Genomic DNA, 21,755 nt, shown 5'->3' with positions numbered 1-21,755 from the left:
AGAGTGCGTCGGTTTGCGTTACGCACAATGGGATTCCATAGGCATATTTATGGCCGAATATTTCCCTCTTAGGGAAAAGCCTAAGAGAGTGTAAATGGTTACCAGTGAAGTAGCGAGATAGCATTGCTATCAAGATATAAATATGACATCCATTTATCACATTTATGCATTATGTATTATGTACTTTGATATATTTAATTATTCACAGAGAAACAAAATATGCACTCTCATTTTTTTGAATAGAATCCTATAAAAATTTTACTTATATAACTTTATTCAAATTTTATTGTTATAGTTATTTATATTGTGATATCCTCTTCAAAAAAAAAAAGATAAGAAATTCTCGAGAGACATTTCAGTGAACTTGGGAATCGCGACATAAACACGGGTTCATCGTGATCTTTTTTATCTTGCTTTAGTGGGTTAAGGATCTTTTGCCGTGCTTCGGGAAAAAAATTTTATGTGTTCCCTGGATAGTTACATAATTTAATGCTCGAGTGTAATCGTTGTATCATATTCACGAGCTCTATCTATCAGCGGTTCTCCAGCTATGCTCTTTCCAATTTACGGAGTCTTCTCTGTGTTACTGTAAATTTTATCTCACCGAACGCTGATTGTACGCATTCTTATCAATTATTCTACAACATTTAACATTTATTAAATTATATATGGCTACACATTTATTTCTTCCGGACAAGAAAATAGTGTTTTTATCGTAAGCTCGCGAAGCGCTTGAGAGCCGTTTGATACAAATCAAACATTTGGAATCTTCGCGCAATACGATGTAGAATTTTCTAAGAAAACACATTCCGGAGAGACATGGCTCCCGCGGCGAATTCATAACCCTCCAGCCGAGTTGCCGGTTGCGCGAGATTTATCTTTCGCGTCCGCGATCGCGCGAGAGACACTGTTATGGTTTCGGCTCTCGTAGTCGATCCGGTTTCGTGTTATTTTACATAAATCTGAAGCTACACCATGTCGCGTGCGACGTCCTCGCGCTGTAATTCACGCTATAGGCGGCCGCGCTAACTGAATTGCTTTCACCAGGCTTCCTGCCAACTTTTAAGCTCGCGTGTCAAAGGCACGAGCACCGACATGAGATTCACGTCGCGCTCCAACCGCCAGTCTTTTGATCGCATTAATATGAAGATTAAATTAATTAATTAGTTGGTTCTAGATACAGTATTACGTCAGTATTCCCGACCGCCAGCTGACATGCACGAGCAAAACTGATTTATGTTCTTTGCATCATGTAAATTATAATTGCATGAACTAAATACATGTTGATTTATATTATCGCATCTGGCGTCAAATGGGAGATATAAATTTACGTCATATTCTAAACTGGCCCTTAAACGTGATGATTTGCTATGATCATTGTACACAGTTAGCGATTATCAGCTTGTGCGATTAATTAATTCCCGTCATAGATGATACGTAAATGCATCGCGGCGATAGCTATTTATCGAAGCAAGTATATCGCGCGACTTATTTGTTTTTAAAATAAAAATCAAAGTAAGAGATTTAAGAAAGAAAAATCGTGATACATTAACAGTTTATTAATAATTAATTTGGATTACAATTGTCGGAGATATGATGTTATATTTGCTAACAGATAGTACAAAAATACGCTCTAAGGCGATTACTACCTTGTATATATTATAACATAGATTATAACATATACTATAACATAGATATACAAATAAATATTTTCAAGTTAAAATAAGAGTTCTGCAGAATGTAATATTTGAAAATATATTATCCTCTTATTGACTTGATTGCACGACAGATTTTGATAAAATAAATCATGCGCATAAAATATGCGTGAACGCTCGAAATATACTTATCATTATCAAACAGTCGATATATGATGCCTTTTCATTATTTGTATCACTCGATTCGACGGTTTGTATATTAATCCGCGCTCTCAAAAGGAACGAATATAAGTTATACTTGAATAATCGAAAATTGAAGACGAAAAATTTTAAACGCTAAATATATTCGCGATTCCAAACACATTTACAGTAATATTATCCATAAATATCGCGACTTGTAAATTTCATTCCGTATCTCTTAAATTCCTCATGTCAAATAAATATATTATGCAAACTTATGCTTCGATAAATAGTCGTCACTATATGTGTCACTTATTGAAATTTATCGCGCTATTATTAGCTATAAGAGGCCGATATATTTTCGAATAAATATTATCCTTTACGGAACTATAATTTTAATTCGTATGTTTATTCAATTTTGTGAATTTCGTAATATAAATTAATATTTGTACTAGAGAATCAAAGCATACAGTATTTGTTAACAATATATGTAGCATCGTATCTTTGCGATAGCGATCCATTTTACATAAGTGTTAATGTCAATGTAGTGTAAGTGTAGTAGCAATGCGGTGCCATTACTAGCAGATATTGTATTACCGCGACGAGTGGTGTGTAAATTTGATCGCGCAACTTTCGAGCGCTGAACAGATCGTAGCTTTGATCATAGTTTCCGCATTATTCCCACTTGCAATACACATAAAAAGTTTCACGTCATGTACGAATATTGTTGGGAATGTCGTGAAAGTTGCCGCGTGGCTGTCATAGTTTAATTAGCGCGATAATAATAATAAACCGTGTTTTCGTGCTTGCGCCATAGAAGAGCAGCCAAGAAGAAACATATAAGAAAAGAGAAAGAAAAAATATCCAGTGACAAAGCAATCCCGGAGCAAGCAATTTATAATTAATTATTTAATTTATTATTTGTTTCTATATTCAAAAGGCTTATTGCTTTATCTTTAATTACATTATTCAGAATAAAAGTAAAACGATAAAAAGATTTTAATATTACGCACCTGTTACTTGCTTGGAAAATAAATGACACTGCAATTATCCGCTATATTAATTTGGCTGTGTTATCAATTACTGTCACTGCTTTCTGAACCATGTCGTAAGTCATGTCGTATCTTGTAAACGCGAGTTTACAAGTAACAATTAATTAAAAATTAACGCTCTAACAAATTAATTTTTATTATCTTGTACCTAACCTAATTATTATTTTTTTGTTCTTTAGTTACTTTGATGCAGTTTAGAATATTTTTCATTAACTTATAATTCCGAATATGCTGTAAAATTGTGATAGTTAAGTAGTTAAGCGATAACACTAATGCAAGGAAGCATATTACAGATAGTGTCGGTCTCTTGTCGCTTATTCTATCAGTTCCTATTAGACAATGAAGTCATGCCTTATCATCATTCCGTAACGATTATCGATACGTTCTCATATAGAGAATTGCACTCGAGTTCTATTGACGTAAACTCACGAGGAAGATACAATAGATAATTGCTCGTGTAAATTTAATATAACCCTTGTAAGATAATACTTCTCATTATTTCTATTTCTCACATTACTTCTATCTTCTAATAGTTTATTATATTCTTACCTTTCTTGGACGTGCGGAACGAGTCGTCTTTAGGCACATATTGTATATCGTAAACCAATGTCGTATTTGCCAGGAGAGTCTTATCCTTGTTGATCTTGTAAATGGCGTACTTGAACGCCAACTCTGATGGGCTATCCTTTTGATCCTCGGTAAAAATCGCTCCTGCAACAATTTGAATAAATGTCTTCTTTAAACGTGCTGGTCTTTTATCTCATATCTGGGATCCTATAATATTACACATACAGTATAGCCACATGAATTATTAATATTATATATGTATATATTTACAATTTAAATAACTGCGTTGTGTGTGATAAGACATTATTTTTAAAAACGCAACAACGATATATAATATATAGAATATCGATTTCTCTTTATTTAAAAATGATATAAAAAATATGTTAGATTGTATATATACAAGCTACATATATATGATATATACATTTTGAAAACATAATTTATGATAAGAGAGAAATTGGTGAAACTTTGCAGTTACACCATTTTGATCAAAAGTAAATATGTATTTAGCATTTAATCACACATATAATTTATTAATTTTATTTAATTAAAATCTATTACAGTAAAAAATGACACTGAAAGGAATCAAAATTGATCAAAGCGGTTCTGTTCGTGAATGTAATTTTCTTACAAAGAGGCCTTTATCTCGCGACTCTTAATAGGCGAATAGCAAATTTCAGCACGTTCGTTAATTGCACGTTCATTTTGTCGGTGATAGGAAGTACGGAATTTTATTTCGGAATTACATTATATCTCTCGAATCGCGAATGAAATTTTCGCGGGGGGAAACGCGTCCACGCCAGAAGCAAGATAGAGTTGGTAACACGACGAATCTGAAAAGAAAATTTCAGCTTTGCTAAAAGAAACTGAATTCATTGGAAGTTATAAGTTATAACGGAGTTCGTGAACTTGCAATAACGACCTCGTCCGTATCTGTCATACATATCTACATACATATACAACGTTAAGGTACCGCGCGATTCTCCCCTAAATTTAATTAATGACTTCATCACGGGCGCAGCTCACTTCGAACGCGAGTTTTAATTAAATTCGAATAATTACCGCGGCCAAAACCGCGCTTACGATATCAGAAAGTACTTTGGTGAAAACTACTTCTCGTAAATTAAACGTCGAATTTGCGTCAAAAATAATCAATATTAAAAATTACATTTTATGTCATGTAATTAATAAAATCATTTTATCATTTACAATTAGTATAAAACCATATTACGTATTTAATAAAAATTGATTGAAATAATTGATAATTAAGTTGATCTTGATGAATAATAAGATAATTGATGAAATTATTCTGTTAATTAATTCGCCAATTAAAATCTACCTTATAAATATTACATTTTTTCTCAACTCTAATAACATTTCTTAAAGGCAAGATTGAAGAAACGTCGGTTGCAATCAGGTGAATGTAATTTGAGAAACGAAATAACGATTAAATGCTTCTTTATTTACGCTGATGCATCTTTAAAGTGTAAGTATCGATTCAAATGTTTCGCTGCCGTTGAAAACTAACATTTTTATAAAAATATACGTAAGGAATAGAACGCGCGCGCGGAACCATAATTGACAGCTCTTAATTCGTATCGTCCTTCATTGTCGCTCATTAAGAAATTTCGACGACGCAAATCTCTGCTCATTCAAAGGTAGCTTAAGCGAAGGCACTTTGCCGCTCGAAAATTGCTTAAGGCGTTATATCGGTTCGCTATTCTTTACATCGCGGCCATTTTTATAATTGCAGTAATCAACTTCATACTTTCAAACCTCTTTTTTGTCTTTCTCATTCGAATTGGCCAAATAAAATGCTTTTCAAAAAAATGATACATTTTTTCACATTAGCTTTATTGCGATTAATCTATCTCGAAGTAATCCGACCTTTAATCCCCCGAAGCGCTCTTCGCTAGGTAACTTCAATTTCCCGGCTTTATCTTGCAGCACGTGACTGCTGCAGCGTTTGAGTTTTTATACGAGTGGTCATTTCTTCTTCTATAAAAAGAGGGGTTTTTTTATAAAAGCGACTAGGCACATAATTATTTTGAAATAAAAATATTTCTGATATACTATTCTAATATACTTATGTGTGTCTTCGATATATTAAAAGTACTACACACATACATCGCTTATAATAATCTAGATTGCAGCAAAGATTTGATTGCAATATATTACTAATTTATAATTACATATAAAATAAAAAAATTAAATTTGAATAATTATTGCGATTAAAAGCGCGTTCGCATTTGTTTGTGTTACATGAAAATTTGTCTAATTATTTCGTCTTATCAAAATATACATTCATTCCAAAAAGGTTTCTTCGCTATTCTAAATTCTTATGCAATTATTAGAATATTATGCAGTAATATGAGAAATTGCATTTAATCATAATTCGTTTATAGACATGCAAATTTATCTTTGTCACGCTCGAAATTTTCAAAGATAAGACTCTTCTGTCGGCGAATCAATCTTCGTCACTCACTTGGAAAGAAGTCAGTGATAATTACATGAAGCCAATTATCTTTTTTGAAACGATGCCATTGGCAGGAACTATTTTACGCGAATATTTAAACCCGAATGTTTGTAATTTTTGAAGACATATTCTGTTCCAGATATGCGCAGAGTAGGATTATTTTGAATGTCAATTTCTCCTTATAATATTATGTTAGAACATCGTTTAAATTTTTATGCTTTGATTCAATATTTTCAATTTTTATCGATTAATCTCATTTCTACCAAAATCTTTATAAAATTTATTTACAAAATTTTGCATTCCTATCATAGTTTTTAATTATAAATTACATATAGTAATTGTTCAATAAATTTTCTGCTCTCTCTCTCTCTCTCTCTCTCTCTCAGTCTCCCTTTTATATTTAATTAAACAGTTGAGCTGATATTATTTTAATAATATTTGACAGAAGCTTATACTGTACTTAGCACGTAGCTATGCGACGGACATTAACGTGGCCATATCTGAGTTCAACCGCATTACAGCAATTGTGAATGCTCTACAACAGAGTTGCATTGTTCTCTCGAGTGCCGTGAAATACAAGAGTAGACTGGGTGTTTTGATGATGGTGCCATTGCTGTTAGGAACGATCAGCACGAATGACTCTCTTAGGCATCTATCATCTCTTTTTGTATCGAGCAGACATTTTTTTTTGTATGTCGTGCCATCGAATATAATAAGATTTCTACAAAATTCATCGATTTCATTTTGATGAAAGGTTATTAGAGTACACAGATTTTACAATTAGTAAAATTTAATGCATATATATCGAAAGAAATTATATTCTTTTTCAGTTAAAGACATTTTTCATTTATATATTTTTATTTTATTTATAGATATCTTTATTTCTCCGAGAAATCATTTGTGACATTATATGTTTTGTAAAGACTTCTATACTCGCGTACTTTGTTGTCATCGGGCTCACAGTGAAGCCTCTTTTCAGAGAAGTATAAATGCCAACTTTTATTAAAATGGAACGCGCTTCCGACTTGAGAAAAATCGGAGATAGCTTGAATATACTATTCGTAATTTGTTCGGTGCCCATTGATAGAATAATAAGTCTTCGGAAACCATAGATGTTATAAATTAATAGGCTCTATACTTTTCAGAAGCAAAAAATAGTCAGAGGCAAAGTAATTAAAGCGAAAAATATTCAGAGAATTGTAATAATATTTTTTTTAGATAGAAGTTTCTCATTTTTTTATATCATTACAATACATACTTTCATAATAAACATATAACTGCAATAATTCTGTAGAGACAATAAAAGGCGCCTACCTATTGATTAACCAACTGACCTATGCGTTAGCAAGGCTTCGAAAACAAAGCTATAGATTACCGTTCTATTAAATAGTCTGTAGTATTCTTTATTCTTTATTATTTTCACCGCAAGAAAAGAATCTTAATATTTATTTGATACGAGAAATAATTTTTTGAAATAAGTAATAATCTTACAAATGAAATAATGTATAAATAATTCACCAAACGATAGTTTTTAAAGTTTTATATGTTGATAAGTCTTTTAAAGAAGTTTTGTATTATATAGAATACAACACATACACAGAAAAATATCAATAGCATATTATAAAAAACACAATATATAGTTTTGTATTGCCGCATATCAGTCGCCATTGTTTACAAATCCCTGATAAAATGGATTATTTTATTGGATTTTCCCAGTTATTTGTGTAACTGTGGTACTTTGAATAGACCCTACGTGTATTTGCTAATAAATGTTCCCGCAATATTTTACGAGAGCGCGCGGCACGCTGAATAAATTACTGGAAAAACCGAACGTAAACGCGGAGAGCACAGTTGTATTTTCAATACTGTGCAGAATGTTCATTAACATTCATGTTTTCAACGATATTATCAGTATGTTGATTATTCTTGTCAGTTAATATCAGATAGGGGAGAGACTCTGCGATCATACGTTATCATTAATAATTATTTCGTTTAATACATAGCTAAATTGTACATTGAGCAAATGCCTCGCTCGCGATTAAGATTTTAACAAACTCTTTATTAAATTTGATGGCACTGAATATTCATTAGACGCGCTATTGATATGAATAAAACACGTATCATTCTCGCGGATTGAATATAGATAAAATGATTGAAATAATTATATAAAAAATGATGAAGTTAACCAAAATTTCACTTATATATTCTACGCTTTAATAATGAAATAATTGGAAGCGAATAAAATTTTGTAATGAAGTAATAATTTTGACAGCGTGTACAATATAATTATTTATTAATTATTAATTTTATAAATAAAATATACAAACATAAATTTTGTTAAACATTAATTACAAAAAAGATATTTTATTTGAAATTATTGAAACTTTCTCGACGATCTGACACATTTGAAATTAATATATTTTCTCTTCTTCCTCTCTCTCTTTCTCCTCTCTCTCTCTTTCTCTCTCATTATTATAAATATTTTGTTTATTAAATGATATAGTTTATTCATATTTTGCTTAAAAACAAAATGTTTTTTTATTTTTTATAATAAAGTAGAAAAAGTAGAAGGATATATTGAAACTTGCAAAATCTACTTTTCGCACGTGGTCGACAATAGATGTGACAAGGTGGAAGGAGTTAACATAGCCGCGTGAATTGTTATGGACGTGCTAAGACCCGCTCGATGAACTTGGACAGAGCTGCAGTTGATGCATGTAGTTAGTCGCGCAAGTTGCCGCGAACATTCTGGAAATTTCTATGAACATCGAGCCAAGATTAACATAACATAATTTTATATTAATGACGTTCGCATTAATTAGCAATAATTCTGTGATACAACTAGCGAACCCTGCGATTTATTTCGTTCGTATTAGTTTAACGGACATAATTGTAACAATATAGATACAAAAATAGAGTTCGCAATTTTTAACAATGTACTTTAGTTACCATTTTAATATAATAAAAAAACTAAAGTTTTTATTTTTTTAATTTATCTTTTTTCAACTTAATTTTAATGGATTAATGAAATTTTTGCAATTGAAATGATACTAAACACGATATAATTCGGATAATTTTTAATTAGATACGTAATTGTTATGCACTTAACATAAATTATTTGAATTATGTGGTGTTTAATGTAATTTACTGCAAAAGTCTTATTATTTCATTAAAATTATTTTCGAAAAGATAATTAAAGATAAATAAAAAATATAAGAGATCTTTATAGTTTTTTTTATTATATTAACAAACAAAAATTATGATTTCTTGTATTTCTTTGTTAAAATAGCGCACTTTTGTAAAATTTATTCATTTTAATTGCTGCAGTAAATAAGTTAAATAAATTCTAATCTGGAGAAGTTGGAGGTATCTCTTTACACTCACTTTGTTAAGGAGGCATTCTAAAAAATATGAAGAAAAAAAAGTTATATTTTAAAAAATAACGAAAAAAATACATTTCTTTTTTTTAATGGAAAAAATACGTTTTTTTTAAACGTTTGTTTTCTATTAGAAAAAAACCGGTTTTTTAACATTTCTAGTCCTTCTACTGTTCTCTACATGCATGCAAATATTTTTTAATAGAAATTTCAATGATTTTTGTATGTTGATATCAACGAGATTGTTTTTTTGCTGTTGTGCCATTTTGCAAAAATAGCGCACTTTTGTAAAATTTATTCATCTTAATTGCTGCAGTAAACAAGTTAAATAAATTCTAATCTGGAGAAGTTGGAGGCATCTTTTTATTCACTTCGTTAAAGAGCCAGTCTCCTTTCCATTTAATTATTGTAAGTTGATAAGATTCTCGCTTTTCCAATGAAGCTTCTTGGAAGTTGACGTTGCAGATTCACTCGTCGGTAGTTTCGCCTACGCTATTATCTTTCGTTATCGCTGCTCATTGATCCGGCGCGGCAAACTTTGTAAACTTCGGACAACTGTCTATACCCACGTCGATCAGGCAAATCGGCACTCAGAGGAGGTGACTTCGTCCTTTCACCCGCTTCCGATATCAGGTTGGTTCTAGCTGGTGAGGGTGATACGCGCTTCTCGGTAACATAGTCGGGTACTTGATTAAATTTGTTTGCTCAACATCTCTCTTAGCGTGCATTCCGTTCGTGGGCGGAACGCATGTCGAGCCGGGTATTAAAACAGACAGCGCCGATTCCGCAGCAACAATGGATACACGCTTGATTACTTGCATGTTCTTGGATTGTCTTGACGATTTTATATATAAGAATAAATATATAATAAAATCTATAGAAAATGTGTAAGAAACTAGATAGAAGAATGTAATTAAATATATTCTATTTATGTTGACAAGCCACGGTATTGATTGACTATTTATTCATTGTTTCTATTAAAGGTAAATAATATTCATTGTTTTCTATAAATATTCTCATTTTTTTCTGTTTTTAAATAATATAATGCTATTTTTTAAAAATGTCTTTGAAATAATAAAACTGGCCAGATATATAGGTAATCTATTTTTCAATTCTCCTTCAATGCGATTGATAGCGTAATGGAACATTCGTGCATTTTAAATACTATTTATTAACTCCATTTGCAATTTATTTATTGAAGCTATTCATACTTGGAGTCTCACGCGCATAAGCAAAAGCTTCTTTAACTTGAATCTCCTTTCATTCGTAGCCTTCCTCGAGATAGCAAGAAATCTCGAAGGCGTCTGTAACGAATAATATCTATAGATTCATTTTTAAAAGTAAGTCTTAGCGAACCAGATACGACCTCGGGACTTTTCCAATAGCATTGAAATTTGAACACAGAGGAAAGAAATTTTTTGCAACTCCTTTATTTTTCAGATTAATTGTACTCGTTTTTACAAAATAAAATGTTTAGCTTTTCTATTAGATTTAAAATACCAAAAAATAGAAAAATACGATACATGTTAATAAGATTAAATTTGTATCTATATTAGGTAATTATTCTTGAAAACAATGTTAAATGGTTATTTACAATGTTGTGTTGATAAATTTATCAATGTTTTTTCCCGGTTTTATTTATTTTTCCATTAACGGAGATCCTAGTCTCGCTCCTAATGTAATATAGTTTTAGCCTTTAGCGAAGATATGCTTCTCCATTAAGCTGATTACGCTCGATCCCTCTGAATAAGTCAAATCAATACTAAAGTACAGGAGCGACGGAACAGTCAACGATAAATTAGCATGAAAGGTATATTTTAAAATTCTGCCTTCTCAAATATACGTAGCACAAACAATTTTTATCAAAGTGTCAAAATATTTTTAATATGTTAATAAAAAAATTTTTTAAAAATTAAAACTGAATTTAATAATAATAGATTATTTATCTATTTTTATTTCATCAAATATTTTTTTAAATAATATATAATACATATTAAAAATTTTTTTATTTTAAAAAATGAGTGCATTATAAGAGAAGATTGCACAGTTACTAATTTGTAATCTTGCAAGTTTAAAGAATATGAAACGTCTTTGGCGATTCGTCACTGCTTGGAACGGGTACGAGATGCATTTATCAACGTTCTGTTGCCGGAGATGAAGCTCAGAAAAGATTTTCTTCTCGCAAGTTCCGGCAGCCGTATGCTCTCGGCCGAACACATAATCGCAATTGACTTTGAGCGATTTTGATCCTGAAACGCGCGGATTTATTGTTAATGTCCATTGTTAACTGAAAAATTGCTGATCAAACAAGACGTTAATCTATGAAAGTATGTACCCTATCTATAATTTTATTATTTCTTTTATCTAGCTTAAGCAATATTATATTATCAAGAAAGATAAAAAAATAGAATTACACATCTGAGAAAATATCAATCATTATATTTTATATTCCAGCTTTGTATAAGAAAATCTTGACGTTTTTATATTTTTTTAATTTAAAGTGTCAAATATTGATAATTGTGCGATTCGCAATTCCCGAAAGACGCATTAAACGAATCGCGGCTTTATTTGTTCTCAATTATTTAGTTTGGCACAATACAGAGCGGCCCCGGATTAAATATCGACTGTTCAAGCGAGACAATACCTTGAGCATCGAAAATGGCCCACGGTGTATCCATGAAAATAATTCTCCGGAAGAGAAGAGAGAAAGAGAGAGAGAGAGAAAGCCTTGTATACCGGGACTTGAATTATCGCAGTCCCGACGTAACGCCCAGGGGAAATACGGGACACAACCGGAACCGATAATGCACGTCCGGTATAAACGCGAGCAGATACCTGCGTCGGTTCGTATCGGTAGGACGCTCCTATGCGTATGCAGATTTATCGGCGGATCGACGGGTTATTGTTCGATGGATTAACAATTTATTACGTCACCACGTTGTGCATGTGATGCGAGCGACCGGATCTGCTATCGGTTACCGTTAATATAAGTTTGCTTTAAACGGTGCGTTAAAATGTAAAAGATCGAATCATTTGGTTCGAAACTTGCGTATTTCTGAATTAGAATCCAATAGATCGCTGCATGTTATATGAAACGGACTTCTCGACAATTTTTACACATTGTACGAGATAGAAATATGCAGTTGTTGCAGTCGCGATCAAAGAAGGCATCGCGTGACATCAGGAAACTTGACGATAATCGCGGGAAATCGCGCGCTAATTAGCGTTCGCGATTACTAACGCGCGCCGGAAAATTGTCAGATCTCGCGTGACTAATGAGCGACTAAGTAGCTCAAGATGATCTTGCGAATGCGAAACTAAACTCGGGGAACGCGCAAGGGTAGAACGAAGCGCACCGGCGCTAGCGATAAGAAGTTCTCCTCTGCGTTAAACTTGTTAGCCTCCGTTTTCTCGGCGAGCGAGACGCAATCGCGATTTCCGCCCGTTGCACAGGATTATCTACGTCGCGGCGAAACCGCTTACGAGGTTAATTATTAGCATTTACGACGGTTTATTAACGCTTCCGCGCGATAAAATTCCGTTAGCTCGGCCAACTCGCAATTTCTTTCGATTTTCGATCGTTTTTTGCTCCAAATACGAGGAGAAGAAATAAAAAGACGCAAATGTATTTAATGTAAAATAATAAATGTAAAATAATTAATAAATATATCGAAGATATAAAGTGGAGAATTCAAAATAATTTTTTGAGAAATAATTGCAATTATTTGTAATTATATCAAGTTATAGTATTATTTCTACTGCATATATGACACTGCAAATTGTGGAAGATTAATTTAATTAATCGCAGAACACATGATCGAATCGACGGGATAAATTCGACCGCGTTTAGCTTACAAAAATTGAGAAACCGCGCGATTCAAATTTAAGAACAATTTATATCTCGGAATTTAATCCGAATTTAATCCGGAATCTTTATTAGCGACACGTGCGAGGTGACGATTAGATCTCATCCTTCGGTCGTTACGCTTATAAAAAGATAACGTAGGGAATCCTCTGCGATTAGCATCCGCTTAGTGAATGTAAGAACGCTATTTTCAACTGCAATTAACGGCCCACGAGTTTGCGGAAACGGTCCGTGCGCACGAACGCTGACAAATTAATACATTTTCCCAAGTTTTCAATGGCGCTTTTCGCAGGACCGAGGTGAAAAAAGTCCCGGGAACTCTCCGTGCCATCTTTGTTCCCGGAACGCCAAGCTCTTCGGAGAGGCAACTTCAATAATTGCGATGCTAACTTATCGTTGTCTTTAATTCGATTGTCTTCCTCCTCGACTTGCTCGACGATCTGCAGGCGAGATTCCGTTCGCGAAACTTTCTCGTTCCTTGATTACGCGCTTGCTCTCTCTCTTTCTCTCTCTTTGTTTTTGCTCACGTACAGTTCGCGTGGCAGAAGCAAAATGTCTCCAAATAGAATATAACGCCTGTTCGCGGGGATATAATTATTTGTTTGTCCGCAAAGTCACGTTGATGTTACGTCTCTGCAACTGTTACTATACCACACCAGCGAAGTTATATTACACTTCGCGGATTTCGTTAATCTCTTGCGCCTACGACGCGGAGTAGTTTTCGTAGGATCGTAATTAAAACTTCGCCCGTCGCATTCGAAGTAACATTCTTTTTGGAATTATTCTCAGGCGTTTAATTAGTACCGTGCATATCTATATATATACGTTCTTCTCTCTGCACTTCAAAGAGAAATATGCTCTTTTCATGTTACATCCTGATTTATCCTTAGAACGAGCATCGGTTATTTCACCGCAAAATAAAATATCTACAAAGTAAATGGCCATCCTAAGTCTTTATCCCGGCGTGATTTACGATATGTTTGTCGCTCGTTCGGTTTGGCATTCGCATCTGGGCGATGACCGATAAAAATGTCCATTTGGAAGCTCGCGAGAGCGTTTCATCCGACGTTTGCGTCGAATAAGAATCGCCGATGATGCATGCCCCGCTTAAAGCAGTCGTACGTATCGGCTTCACGTACATCGGGGGATGCGAGATCTCGCGTACATATATACTGCAACGGCGAAAGTGCCGGCGCCGCAATATTGGCGGGCGCCGGGGGAAGGAGGAGGCGGTCAACCTCCGCATCCGTCGAGATTTATTCGCGAAATTGTGAATATGGTTCCGCGAGGATGCTCCCGCGTATAATGGTATGCATGTATCACGCCGGCTCCGCTGAAACTTTTACGGCGCGATACGCGTTCATCTTTTATAGCGGTATCTTCATATCCACCTTGGCTGCGTGTTCCTATTTTATGCCGCGCGATTTCAATCGCGTGCCGCGCGGTAATCTAACGCGGTCTCTCAACGAATATCTCGACGGCGATCCCGCCGGAATTTGTGGCTCGCGATTGCGTATAAAATTAATTCATCGCCCGCGCGCGCAAATTTACTCAACCGTTAATCCCGTGTCGAGAACGAAATTGAGTAGCTTTTGTTGTATCAAAATTCCATGTTCGATTCGGCAGTTTGCTATATTCGAGAACAAAGCGCAAACGCCAACATATAATACAGCTGGAATAAGCGTGCATTCCAACGAAAGAGACAGATAGGGAGGGAGGGAGAGAGGTGGAGAGAACAGTCCAGTTTTTCAGAGGTCCAATAATAATAATAATTATTTTTCGCCATCGTATCGCCGCAAAATGATATTTGAACGACGCGCATTAGCCGGTCAAGTACACTAGTACAAGCTTTACTAACTATGTGCATCGCGCTTTTAGTTATATTCCTATCTCCCGCGTCATGCACATATGGTTCGTTTCCACCCCTAAACGCATCGTTACGAAAACGCCGGTCGTTCCGGCTCGCCGTCACGTTACTGCTCGCTCTCCCATATACTTATGTTCTGCTACAAAGGTTCTCTCCCGAGTTAGACGCATCTTTTCGTCTTCCCTCCGACATGTGCTTGTTGCAAAAAGACGTTCATACTTTTGCTCGTAGATAGTAACGTAATTATTGTTATAATTCCAAATTTCTGTTTGCATATCGCTTCTGTGATGGAAAATTGACAGAAATGGTTGTTTCTTTCTTTGAATTTTAACTGTTTTTAAAAACATTTTACTCTTTTACAGTATTAAATTCCTATACAGCATTAAATCAATTAATTATGCGTAATATAAAATTTTTATACGCCTCCTATGATCTTTTATAAATATGCCCTTCGTTAATCGATGGGGTCGACGAACTTATGCCCTTTCCTTTTTCGCCTGACGTAACGCTACAAAAAGGTCGACAAAAAATGGATAAAAGGATATTCTTTTCATCGATAATCGAGAATTAATGTTCAGGAAACCGTATACACAGGTCCAGTGTTACTATTCACTTTCCCTTAACTTAATGCGTTTAAAATAGATAGCATCATAATCAATTGTGTCTTGTGTCACGAGACATATTTTTACCCTATATTTCATTTCAGTGATGTATTTTTATCGAAAGTTAGAAGAGCGAAGAATAATTCTGAGCTATAAAATGCAGGATAGTAAGGTCGATGTAAAATGTTATAAGCTGTTTTCCCAGAAAGTGTTAGAGGTAGAGAATTCTTTTTTGATATCTTAAAGTTTGTTGAGAATTAAGGGGGGCCATTTATGAGACAAATGGGACACCGCTGTCAAAACCTGCAGGTGAAGAGCGGAGACAACTCCTCTCGATTTTTTTAAATGACATTTTTTTTATACATTTAATATATATATATATGTATAAAAATACGTACAATACATAAAGTGCATAAAACATTATGGGTGACAATGTATTACACATTATAATGCATTATGGTCTTCCGCATATTGATACGCAAACGCACGGAAGGTTTTTCTTCGCCATGGCGCAAGTCTTTGTGCATTTTTGCATGCTTTGGTTTTTGCCGCCAGCCTCCGACGTTCAGCATCGATACTCATTGATATGGATCGACGGTCGTGCCGTGAAATGTTATCAAGCAACGGCAGACGTGATAAAGAGACGTATCGGTGCATACGACACACACATACCAGCGGCGCGCTACAAGACTCGGAATAAGACAAAGGCGGAGAGAAGCCGCAGCTGTGTACGTACAGAAAATACATTTTATCGGCTTTCATCGTCTCCCCCTCTCTTCTCTTTTGAAATTCATACCGGCATTCCCCCGTCGGATTTCCTCGATGTTTCCTTACTTCCGCATCCGTGACGCTAAGAAACTCAAATTTCCGTTTACCTTCTCTTGCCACGCTTCGGATCCTTTGCGTTTGAGGAATTTTTCTCGTTGCACCACGCGCGCGTGCCTCTCATATCTGACATGTAGCACGTGAAGGAGCCACGTATTTTTCGATACGCCTCCCATTGTCGGGGTCAGATTATTGCAAAAGTTCAATCAGTAAGAATTTGCGTACTCAAAAATTTTTGGAATCTGAGAATGAAATGTTGCATTTTATTGAAACGATACTATATGTAGCTAATTATTTTTAATATTCTGTATTTAGTTACAAAATAATTAACTGAAAATTATTTAATAATGTAACATAACTAAACAATATGTGCAGAATTTTACAAAAGACGATAACATTGTCACTCTGTTTTCATATAAATTTTCTATTTCATATAAATATTCTTTCCCTCTGTTTCCGTCAAGAACAAGCAAGATTTTACGGCATTATACCGAGATTCTCAATGAAAAACGTACAGTACGAATCCGCCAGCGAGAGTCGAAATATTTACGGAGCACATTTTCGGTAGAGATATAACATATTGCAAGTTGCGCGCGCATATGCGGCGGAATAGAGATCACTGAAACCTCGCATAAATTTCGTAAATGATGAAATGCTTTGTTTCGGAGAGTTATAAAACAAAATTCTCACACGAGTGTTCTAGTCAAAATAGCTCTGTCTGTTTTATACATAGGATACATATGTAGAATACGTGGATACATTTTGTGGATAAATTAACGAATAGATTGATCAAAAAATAAGATTGGAAATATAAAATAAATATAATACAACTGCTACAATTGATTTTGGCATACTTCTGGCATTTATATACGCGATTTAATTGCACAAGTATAAAGTGCGTAGGATGTAAAAATTGCTTCAAGTTTTGTTTAATTTATTTAGAAATCTCGAATATCTGATTTGCATTCGTATTTCTCAAATTTTCTTATAATTTTGTATGTCTTCGAATTCTTTCACTTCGTTTCTATCTGCAACTTGTCTTTAAGGCAAAATAAAATCGAGAAAACAAGAGGATACTAATCTGCTGATTGCTACGGAGCTTGAAAAGGTCTACCAAAAGTTATCTTTCATTTTTAGACTAATGAGCACACTCGACCAAGAAAATCGATGGAATTCGAGACATTCATAAAGAATAAAAAGTGAAAAGAAAGAAATATCGTGATTTATAAATTGATTAATTTGACTTTCTATTTCATTATATTAATCTTAATAAATAATTTTTATTACACATACAAAAAGTAGAAAAATTTTGGTTAACACAAATGTGAAAATTATTGTAAAATTGTCTTTTCGTAGGAGATATACATATAATGATATAATATGTTCATGTCTATGCTACAATATTTATGTTTGTAGAAAAAAGATGGATGTTAAAACCAAAATACACGATGATTTGCTGTGTAAAATATGCCATTAATTATGGCCGAGAATAGCGCGTTCAATAATCGTGAGAGTGATTCAGCTGCGCACATTCGGTATAACATAACATGTTCCCGATGTTAACATGACAATTATGCATAATTATGATACATATTAATTTGCGTTATAATGTAGAGAGTTGCGTAATAAGTAGCATCTGTCCATTAAAAGTTTAGTTTGATTTTCTATACGCAAACCTGCGCGAATATAATATGAGTTTCATTACGCAGCAAAATTTCGCATTTCGAATGAAGAGAACTCTTGCCTTTGAACAAGCAAGCTTTAAGAGAAACTCTTTGTACATATTTAATACTCTAACACTCTCTTGTACATATCTAAACTCTTTGTACATAGCTAATAGTCACTTGTAAAAGTATGCGAATAAAATATTTGATAACAAATATATAAAAAACGTATCTATTTACAAGCTATCACGCGCGTTTACTTTTTGTTTTAATATTTTTCTAAATAATTTTTAAAATAATTTGAAACTCATACAAACAATGGAATTCTAGTACTTTTATATTGAATCCAAATAACCCAAATATATGAAACAGCATATACAATTTTGCAAATCAATTACGTAAAATTAAAAATTGTTCACTATTTGAAGTACTAGATTCTTCTATCGATATACATTCAGAAAATATATAAGTGATACAATAAAAATATTTCATATACATTCCATACATAACCGACATTATTACTGATTACGTATCGTTATTTATAACGATTTTTTTTCTATGATTCATGACAATTAAAAATATTCTTAATTGCTTTAAAAGCAAAGATAAAATTTTGCGTGAAATATATCTTGCAAAACATTTATTGTAGTAAAACTATGTATAAAATATAAAAGCGAAAATAAATTTTTATTGTAAAACTAGTTATTTATAGAATAAAAGGAAGTAACATTCGAAGCATGGAATTTCATTGTTGCAATATTTTTGTACGAAAATTCCAATTGAAATCAAACGTAAATATTTAATTTGGATAGATTCTCATCGAAAATAGATTTAAAATATTTTTTATTCGCAGATAGTAATATATATTTTCGAGTAAGAAACAAGAGCGAGAAAAGAAAAAAAGAACAATATAAGATTTAAAGCTATATACATATCTCGTATATGTACATATATGTCAAGGAGGTCGATACGAAAGAAGTTACGATGGCCGGGTGTTTTACGCAGCTTCGATATATCGACCGAAGATGAGCCGTGTAAGATGTCGGTAGGAAGTGGGAAATCCGCCGAATCTTTCCCACGGGCGACGAACAACGAGATCGGAGTACTCTCAACCGGAGTAAGTTAGAACGTCGCATTTCAGCAGTCTTGCAAGTACTCGCCGGCGGTGCAGAGAAGCCATCAGGCGAATCGTAAGGATCGTTCCCCTTTCGCACGTATGCGACTTTAAAAAGACACGAGAAATACGGACGACTCCCGAGAATCCTCGGGCTTAGCATAATCGCAAAAATGGAGCACCATGTTCGCGCAATATTTCTTTTTTTCTCTTTCTCTTTATATCTTTCTCTCTTCCTCTATCTCATGGGCCAACTTTGCTACGATTTGACCTGACACGCATGGCGCGTCTTTATTCCGGAAATTTAGAATTACATAGGCGACGACGACGACGACGACGACGACGATGACACACGTATGGCTCATATAACTCGCTCGTGCGGTCGAGGGTGAAAGACGCAGTCACTTCAGAAGGACCTCCTAATGTTTTGGCCAATGTGAACTACGTGAGTCGCATACATGGTCACCGGACACATGGTCTCCATTTACGAGATCGACTTCTCGACCAATAGTTTTCGAGAAGTTTTGACCGAGCTTTTCTCGAGCTTATTACATCGGCCATATGTCGCCGACGTGTTTAGAATTTATTTATAATTCAAGTGTAATTACAAATATTTTAATTATCTTTGATATTCTATCCGTTTATTCTAAGATCTGGAATAAGTCAATGTTGTGTCTTGATAAAAATAAGTTAAATTTTGATAAAAATTCCGCGTTATTTGCATTAATGGAAATTAAATTTTGTAATAACATGCCACGCGCGCGATAAAATCATTAAATATAAAATATTGCTCGATCAATTTAACGTGCGCTTGCAGTTTTATCATTCGATTAAGTTATGCATTTTCAATGTCATTCTGAAGCGCTTCGATGCATGATTTAATCCAGTCGATAGAAGCCACACAATTCTTCATAAAAGGGGCATTCGCAGCACGGAATGATAAATTCAAGAAAGTAAAATGCATGCAGTACTTTCAGCAATATTCCCGATAATCGAACGATCATTCAATTTGATATAAAAAAAATTTACGTTTTATTTTTCTAAATTATATAAAATGATAAAAAATAACATATATGAGATACCTGTTATATCTCTATTTTTGGCTACGCGATTATCGTTGTCAATGAAAAGGTGATCATTTTTCATACTAGTCGACCTATCAATCGCGCTATTTTACCTTAAATCAATTGTCGCAATTACATGAAGCGATTGCGTATCGCAACGCATGTCCGGCGCGACAAAAATCCTCCCGTTAATGAAACGTTCGAATAAGAAGCTTTAATTACGCTCATTTACCTTCCTTAATGGCATGTCCGGACAGCTCGGATATTCTCGGATTAAGCCCGCGGTCGAGCGTTAATAAATATTATCATACCCACACGTGGAATTCCATGCAGCTCCTGGCACAGCACAAACCAACCGGTAGGATCAACGAAGCCGGGGAAGCCTTTCATCGGCGCGATTAGTTAAGTCGACGTCCACCTACATACATAAACTGCCGTTCCACGGCAGGGTCGATGCTTTCAAGAGTGCGACTCGTATTTCCTGTCGGCGCAATGTGAGCGATTCGCTATTTTTTGTATCGAAATATTGCAACATCAGTAGCATGATGCACCGACTATCGTGTTACTGTTGTCAATTTGATATTTTTCTTCCACTCGTATAAGGTCAATAATCGAAAAATTAATATAATCGACGTAGTTTGCCAACGTATGAGAATCATACCGTAATTAATTCTGGTATTAATCGAGTGCAATTAAAATGATCTAAATTAATTAAAAAATGCTGTGCGCGATTAATTTGTGCCTAATAATTTCGATAATATTAAGATGATAATATCTCGACAACAAATATATAATAGTATTGATAGAGCGGTTGATTATATTGGTATCATTGTTCATCGTGGAGCATTATACGCATTTCCTTTTAAATTATAAATTGCATAACATGTTTTATTTATAAACTAAAAAAAGCTTAAATAGCTGTCTCAGTTATAAATCGATAGTATATTACTATTTTTTTTTGCTAACTGCATTAATCATATCTTTTTCATGTACTTGACATATATATTTAACATTTTCTTAGAATCTGCTTTTCTGCACATATGGCTTCTCTTTTGTAGCAATAAATTTACGCCGAGAGGAACGAGGAATGGCATACAACGTAGTAGGAAAAAGCGAGATAGGTCGTTATCATGTCCAGAGATTCGCTCCACCAAGCGAATAGCACATGGAATAATGCATGAGGTGGAAACAAACGATCGAAGTCTGAACACGCGTTACGGAAAAGCATTCGCACAAGTGATCAAGTAGTCCATCAAACGTTTCAGCATGCAGTTAATCACGCGGATGTGTGCACTATATTATTTTGCGCTCGCTTTCCATTTAGTAGCTTACACAATACCTCTGACATTTAACAATTATAATAAATGGAACCGTGAGAGAGAAGAGAAATTTTAATATTTGTTCACTCGCGTATTTCAATATAATTTGTTTGCAGATAATAGGGAAA

General features: G+C 34.1%; 1 protein-coding gene across 2 annotated transcripts in view; it reads right to left on the bottom strand.

Annotated features, from left to right (window-relative positions):
- LOC115236571 (glutamate receptor ionotropic, kainate 1-like) overlaps window positions 1-21,755 on the bottom strand; it is a 104,741-nt gene that overhangs the window by 20,274 nt on the left and 62,712 nt on the right. Inside the window, exons 1-2 of one of the 2 annotated variants that reach the window (XM_029809105.1) lie at window positions 20,620-21,215; window positions 3,437-3,598 (exon numbers count right to left, since the gene is read on the bottom strand). In XM_029809105.1, the coding sequence (XP_029664965.1) occupies window positions 3,437-3,598; window positions 20,620-20,698 (241 nt within the window). In that variant the 5' untranslated portion in view covers window positions 20,699-21,215. Of the gene's footprint in view, window positions 1-3,436; window positions 3,599-20,619; window positions 21,216-21,755 lie in introns of those variants that run through there. The other variant, XM_029809113.1, reaches the window with a different exon arrangement.

Source organism: Formica exsecta, unplaced genomic scaffold, assembly GCF_003651465.1.
Source record: "Formica exsecta isolate Colony F162 unplaced genomic scaffold, ASM365146v1 scaffold111, whole genome shotgun sequence".
Lineage (NCBI taxonomy): Eukaryota > Metazoa > Arthropoda > Insecta > Hymenoptera > Formicidae > Formica > Formica exsecta.
This window is presented reverse-complemented; position numbering and strand designations above follow the sequence as displayed.